Raw genomic sequence first — 7,324 nt, 5'->3', positions numbered from 1 at the left:
ATTCTTTTAAAGTCAGGAGAAAAAAATAAATATAATATCATGAATGTATAAGAATGAATCCAGTCTGGATTGCATTTGTTTTTATACCAACACAGCCATAAAATATAATTGGAAAACAATTTTCAGGGAGGAACAATTGGGTTTGGGGCGTTTCTGATGGGAAAATTCTCTCCCATCTCTATGGGGACAACACCCCACGGGTGCCCCTTCTCCTTGCAGAGATCTCCTGGGTCAACTCCTTGAGGTTTTTGCCGCGTCTTTTCAAGCTTCAGTTGCCTGTTTACTGCCCAGCATGAGAGGGTGGGGCCTGGTGGGCCACAGAGCGGCCCTCCCTAGCCAGGAGCGGGGTCCGAATAGGCCATGAGGACCTCTGCTGAGTGGCGTGTCATGGGCTGTGTTTTCTCTTCCAGGAGCCTGGAGATGAAGGGCCTCTTCATGCTGGCTTGGCTCCTGGCTTGCAGTAAGTGCTTGCTCTGAGAGCCCTGAATTTGTGGACAGTAGGGCAGTGGGAAGGAGACCAGTCATGGAGGGCCTGAGACTTGATTCTGAATCTTGGCTCTGCCCTGAACATGTTAGTTTCAGCAAGAGCCTTCACCTCTCTGAGCCTCTGTATCCTCATCCATGACACAGGATAATTGCTGACAGGCCAGGCTGGGATAGGATCCCAGGAGGAGATATGGGTAGATTGTGCTATGTGGAGGATATGGGACTTGTAGATGTGGGAGGCAGATATTTTACTTTCATGCCAAATAAAAAGAAAAATAAAGCTATCAGAAAATAAGACTCTTATAGAAATATTCCATTCCACGGTCCTGGACATTCTCTGCTCAGGCCTGGCCAGGTTTCTGCACACCCAACTTGCTCCACCTCCCACCTAGAGGCGACGGCCCCGCGCGTAGGGAGCTCGGCTTCAGGCCCCTCCTGCAGCCCCATCACCCAGCACACAACCTCTGACAGGCTGTCCTGCTGGTGCTGTGCCAGATCCCTAGCGACTGCAGGGGGAGCGGGAGCCCTGCTGCAGGGAGAGGGCCTCCGGCACACCGCAAAACCCTGGGCAAGGCGCCTGCCCCTCTGAGCGGCAGTTTCCCGTCTGCGGGATGAGGGAGCTGGCTTCAGAGGTCTCTACAGGTCCCACGCTGCTCTAGGACTCTGTGCCTCCTGGTTCAAATAGTATTCGTTTCAGGGAGGGAGGGGTGTACCATCAGGAGAGACAGGAAGTGCCTTTCTGCCTGCTGCATGTGGATACCATATTCATTATCCCGAGTATTCCTCGGTCACTCACTATGTGTCTGTCACTGTGCTTTTAAAGCACATACCTTACCTTGTTTCAACCCTCATGGTGTCTCCAAAAGGTAGGCATTCATTGTAGGCCCCGCATTTTGCCGATGAGGAAACTGAGGCTCTGAGAGTGAAGTGATACTCTGCATTAGCGATAGAGCCGGGACCTGAACCCAGTGGCTCGTTCTCCACATCCAGACTTCCAACCCCTTCTCTACACTGTTTGCCTTCAATTTTCTCATTCCTCTCACGAGTGGGAAGGATAAGAAAGGGTCATCTTGGTCCCTCCAAGCCCCAAGGTGAGAGAAAGGGTGGGAGCATGTGGGAAAGTGGGAGCAGGCATGTCTGGGCTTCATCCGGGGACACGGGCTGTCTTCCAGGTGTGCCTGCTGTCCCAGGGAGCTTGCTGGACCTGAAGTCGATGATTGAGAAGGTGACTGGAAAGCCCGCCCTGAAGAGCTATGGCTTCTACGGCTGTCACTGTGGCTGGGGGGGCCGCGGCTCCCCCAAGGATGGGACTGATTGGTGAGCCAATTCTCATAAGTTCCCTTCAGGCTCCAGGCTCTGTTCCCACATGCTCTCATTTAATATCAATACTGAAATATGAGCATTTAAGCACCATTTTATAGATAAGAAAACGGGGTCTTAAAGAGGTTAACTGACTTGCCCAAGATGCATCCAGTAATGTCCAGAATCCCAGTGGCTAAGGTATCAGTTGACTTACCACTACATTAAAAAAAAAAAAAACCAAAAATGTAGTCGCTTAAAACAACAACCATTTATTTGGCTAGGGTTCTGCCACTTGGGCAGGGCTTAGTGGGATGACTTGTCTCTGCTCCACCTGGCTTCAGCTTGGGCATCCCCGCTGAGGTGGGGTGATCCGATTTCTAGAAGGTTCACTCCTAAGGCTGACAAGTTGCCGCTGCCTGCTGGCTGGGAACTTAGTTGAGACTGTGGGCCGGGAGCCTCAGTTCCTCTCCCTTAAGCCTCTCTAAGGCTGTATGGACTCCCCCATAGCCTGGTGACTCTTGGGTTCCCAGGGGGAGTGGTCTGGAGCTGCAACGACTAGAGAGCATAGCATTTCTACGATTCAGCCTCTGAAATGCTTTTGCGTCGCTTCTGCCGTTCTCTTGGTCTAGGCAGTCACAACGGCTTTAAGGTGGAGGGGACCTCATTTCCACGTCTTGATCGGGGAGTGGCAGTGTTCTAGAAGAACATGTGAAACGGGAGAGATTGCTCTTTGCAAAATACAACCTGCAGGGCTAACAATTCTTATACAGCTAAACGTGTATAGTGAGATGGGATGTTTCAGCAAGTGGACGGCAGATGGAGTGGGAGTTTACAGACCAGACAAGCAGTGATAGGAAGCTAGAATGTTCTGTGTGATGGTGGATTCGAGTTGGAGACTTCAGTAAAAACTCCTGGCGAGCTTAGTACAGGAGCTGCCCCGGTGGCTCAAGCGTAAAAGAATTCGCCTGCAGTGCAGGAGATGTGGGTTCAACCCCTGGGTTGGGAAGATCCCTGGAGGAGGAAATGACAACTTACTCCAGCATTCTTGCCTGGGAAACCCCGTGGTCAGAGAAGCCTGGCAGGCTACTGCCGGGGTCCAGCCCCGGTGGATTCAGGGAATTCGAAGGGTGGACGGCGTTGGCGTGGAAAGACTTGTTTATTGATTGATATAAGATTAGATTAAGAAACTATAGCGTAGTAGGGAGATTAAGTGGAGGAAGAGGCTGAATAGCTTGGTTTACGCGGAAGACCAATAAAATTCCAGACAAGGAATTTGCACCATCTACGTTGGGCCACCGGCGCCCGCTTGAATATCTAAGGGTGCCTTGCCTTAAGCTCCCTTTCAAGCGGGTCTTAACAGCCAGGGCAAATAAGTAGACCTGGCGAGCCTCCGCGCCCCAGGTGGAGATTCAGCCTGAAATTAAAGTAAAGAGCAGAGGGAGGGAAAGGGAGAGAAAAGGAGAGAGAGAAAGACACGGGGGGAGCCAGATTCCCAAGAAACCAGGCTGAGACTAGTTCGAGAAGCTGGTCCGAGAAACTGGTCCATCCTTTATTGTTCAGAAGGCCTTTTATACTTTTGATAAAACATGGAGATCAATGGGTAACACAAAGTTATGCAGCTTTAGCAGTCCAGACTCTTATCAAAACCAGGCTTTTCTCTGTGCATACCTAATTGTATACACAAGTCTTAGGTAATTTACATCATCTTCCAGCCAAAAGGGCCAATTAACATTTTACAGCCTTTTTTCTGATAAGGGTTTGTCAACCACAAGACTTATTTGTGTTGATCTTCCCAAGGTCTGGTGCCACTCTCTGAAAGCACTAAATAAAGTTACATTCTTACATAGCAAGGATACAGCAACTTATAACAAGTAGAGGGAGTACAGTGATTTACAGCAAAAGAGAAGCAATTAACTCAAAAGTCTAGTGTTGCTAACATCAAAACTACTATGTATCTTTTTCTACATCCTGCTTACGTTGACATCCTTCCAGGTGCCGAAAAGATAAAGAATATGGAGGTCTGGCAGCAATCCTTGAGTCAACAGTGAAAACCCTCTACCAATATAATTTTTAACTCTTTAGAAAAGGCTCTGTATCTTTAAGATGCTTTTAAGCTTTGTGCCTCTCGCGGTTGGGGGGCTGTAAGCAATTCACAAGCTGTAAGAGGTCTGGGGAACCTGTTAGGCAAGCTAGAGAGCTATCAGAGGGGTTTAACTGAAACATCCCTTTCAAATGCAGAAGACTAAAACCCTGAATTGGCTTTTTTCCAGAGAATATCAGAAACGTGGAAAAGCAGAGCACAAAAGCCGGCAGATTTTTGTTGGGGTACATGCTTAGGAATTTCCAGAGGGGTCCCTGAAGTCTGAGCACGCCTTGCGTATGTCAGCTTCCTTCCTCATGACCTTGTCACGGGTGGGATTCCTCACACTGGCTCCCGGCAGGCTACAGTCCATGGAGTCTCGAAAGAGTGGGACATGACTTAGCAACTAAACATAAAATTGAATATAGACGCAGATGATTACATGTAGAAATATGTAAATATTTGTGTATATCCATGGGTCAGTACAGACACACATATGTTTTGCTCTGTCAGCTGAAAGGCCCTAAAAGAAACAATACTCCAGACGCAGTAAGCGTCTGTGCCTTAGTGCCTAGACCTGCTTTCCAATACTTTTCTCCAATAAGAGGAACCAAGGCTTCTTGGATGGATGACTGATCCTAGGAATTGGGCAGGAAATATGCAAGATGAACCAGAGCTTTTTGTAGTAACCAAAGTAAGGAAAGGCTTGAACAAAATAAACCTAAACCAAATCCCACATTGATGAGAGTATGTCAAAGAGCATAGGAACCAAACAAAGGAGCTCCCAATGGCCAAAACTGGGACAACATAGGCTGCAAAATAAACCCATAACCCATCTTATGAGAAAAACATCAGCAAAATCCCAGTAGGAGAGCGTCCTACAAAAGACTTGACTACCATTCCTCAAAACTGTCAAGGTCATCAAAAACCAGGAAAGGGAGGCAAAATGCCACAACCAAGAGGAACCTAAAGAGACAGGACAACCACGTGTGATATGGTGTCCGTTACCTGATACTGGAATGCAAAAAGACATTTGGGTAAAAACTAAGGAAATCTAAAAAAAAACAAAAAAAAAAACTATGGACTTTAACAATTAATGAACCAACAGTGATATGTTATTATTTAATTAATGCTTATTTAATCATTTACCAATATTGGTTTGTTGGGTTTCCCTGGTGGCTCAGTAGAAAAGAGTCCACCTGCTATGCAGGGGATGCGGGTTCGTTTCCTAGGTTGGGAAGATGCCCTGGATAAGGAAAGGGCAACCCACTCCACTATTCTTGCCTGAGAAATCCCTCAGACAGAGGAGCCTAGTGCTACAGTCCATGGGGTTGCAAAAGAGTTGGATATGACTTAGCGACTAAGCAAGAACCAGCAAATTTATTTGTTAGCTGTAACAAATGTATTATACTCACGATAGCTGTAATAAATGTATTATACTCATGATAGCTGTAACAAATGTATTATACTCACGATAGCTGTAACAAATGTATTATACTCATGATAGCTGTAACAAATGTATTATACTCACGATAGCTGTAACAAATGTATTATACTCATGATAGCTGTAACAAATGTATTATACTCACGATAGCTGTAACAAATGTATTATACTCACGAAAGATGCTGATAAGAGGGGCAACTAGGTGTGGGGTAAAAGGGGGCATTTGGGCAATCTTCTCAACTTTTCTGTAAATCTAAAAAAAGATACAGTTGTCCATGCCTGTCATCCTTGACGTTTAGTTTTTGCTCACTGGACTATGTGAATCAGGTATCAATTCCAGGACCCAGGTTTCTCCTGTCTTGTGGCTCTCCCTAGGGCCTCAGGGCCCTTGGTTGGGACATCTCCTTCCTGCTGAGATGGAGAGAGAGAGAGTGGAGGACAACAGAGCGGGAGGTTTCTATGGGTAGGTCTAGAAGTTCTGTGCATTTCGCTGGCTGACCGGCTGTCTGGTCATGTGACCACACATACCTGCAAAGGAGGCTGGGAAATGTAGTCTTCCCATGGGCCCAGGAGGAACGAGCCAGCCTGTGAACTGGTACAAGTGTGGGGCAACCCTAATGGAAGGACTTAGCCACTGTGAGATTCTTTCTTGATCAGACCTTAACCACCATGGTGGCTTCTGCTCAAGGCACAGATGCCGTCTGCTTGGGATCTGAGGCTTTTGCATTGACAGGTGCTGTTGGAAGCATGACCGCTGCTACGCCCAGCTGGAGACACAAGACTGCGACGTCTTGACACAGGCCTACAGATACAGGGTTGCATGGGGCTTCGTCATCTGCGGTAAGGCTGGGGCCTCCATTCGGGTCACCCAAAGAGCATGGGTTTCTGCTGTCTCTGAGGTCAGCTGTCCCAAGAGCTCAGCCAGTCTATATCTTGGTGGGCAGAGATGGGGGCAAGAGAGGCAGGATTATTGCAGCTGTATCTGACCTCCAAGGGACAGGTTGAAGGGTCTTAGGCTCTAGATGCTCTAGGAGTCAAGCACTCTGCGTATTCCTTTTGCTTGCTGTGGGCAGGTTTAGTGTCCCCCATTTTACAGATGAGGATACAGACTCAAAAAGGATTGCCAAGCGCACACAGCTGGAGTTGGGATTCAAGCTCAGGTCCATCTGAGTTCAAAGTTAAATCTGAGGATGGTGTCTCCTCTCTGAGAACTGGAGTTTCCCCAAAGCCAGGGCTGTCTCCACCATCACACAGGGAGCTCTGGAGGGCATCTGTGTTCTCCATCAGACTGGAGACTCCCTGAGGGCAGGAGCTGGGTCTCCCTGGGCTCAAACCTCACCCTGAGCTGCTAGTGGCTGCGCCCCTTCCATCCGATTATGCAGCCTCAGCGTAGAAGCTGGGCTCCCTCCTCAGCCTGAGAGTAGGAAGGGGACTGGGGTGTCCACTCAGGCTAGCAGGAAGTCTTGCTCCAAGGCCAGCCTGGAGTCAGTGTCACAGAGCGTCTCTTTGCTTTCTCATCCTGCGTTTGGCATCCTGTTTGCAGAACACGGGTCCCGCTGCCAGCGGCAGCTCTGCGCCTGCGATCAGGAATTCGTCTACTGCCTGAAAAGAAACATGAGGAGCTACAACCCTCTTTATCAGTACTTTCCCAACTTCCTCTGCACCTAGTCGCCTCAGAGAGCTCCTCCTGGGCCAGGAAGCTTGCTCCCCTCACTACAGCATGGAGGTCACCCACGCTGCTGGGCTTCTCAGGGAGGTTCCAGGTCTGGAGTCTCGATGGTCCCACTGGGCTTGGAGGAGCCCCACACCCACACTTCACCCACCAGAGAGTCCCAGGAGAGTGACTCATGTCACTGGTCAAGAAGGCCAGGGTCCCTGGCTTCCACTTGCAAGAACGCCTGCTCTGGTGCTGAAAGCTCACCCCTGACTCCAGCCGGCCGTGTGTCTCCTCATCCCTGAAGATCAGTCTTCTTTCCCCAGGAGGGTGGCTTTCCTGAGATGTGTTAACTTTT

The 7,324-nt window shown here is 48.7% G+C and overlaps 1 protein-coding gene across 1 annotated transcript; it reads left to right on the top strand.

Moving 5' to 3' along the window:
- The first annotated feature begins 414 nt into the window (after positions 1-414).
- PLA2G5 (phospholipase A2 group V) lies at positions 415-6,980 on the top strand. Its single transcript, XM_052636015.1, has 4 exons — positions 415-460; positions 1,659-1,803; positions 6,046-6,152; positions 6,856-6,980. The coding sequence occupies exons 1-4, from the start codon at positions 421-423 to the stop codon at positions 6,978-6,980; spliced, it is 417 nt and encodes a 138-aa protein (XP_052491975.1). The 5' UTR covers positions 415-420.
- The last annotated feature ends 344 nt before the right edge of the window (positions 6,981-7,324 follow it).

The sequence above is a fragment of the Budorcas taxicolor genome, chromosome 2 (assembly GCF_023091745.1).
Source record: "Budorcas taxicolor isolate Tak-1 chromosome 2, Takin1.1, whole genome shotgun sequence".
Taxonomy (NCBI): Eukaryota; Metazoa; Chordata; class Mammalia; order Artiodactyla; family Bovidae; genus Budorcas; species Budorcas taxicolor.
Note: the sequence above shows the minus strand (reverse complement) of the source record. Positions and strands in the feature narration are given on the sequence as shown.

What these genes read in the sequence shown, in the direction of transcription:
- PLA2G5 (XM_052636015.1), top strand. Translation starts at nt 421, where the DNA reads ATGAAGGGCCTCTTCATGCTGGCTTGGCTCCTGGCTTGCA. An exon ending in GGCTTGGCTCCTGGCTTGCA is followed by an intron (nt 461 to 1,658) that starts GTAAGTGCTTGC and finishes GCTGTCTTCCAG; the next exon opens with GTGTGCCTGCTGTCCCAGGG. An exon ending in CCCAAGGATGGGACTGATTG is followed by an intron (nt 1,804 to 6,045) that starts GTGAGCCAATTC and finishes TTGCATTGACAG; the next exon opens with GTGCTGTTGGAAGCATGACC.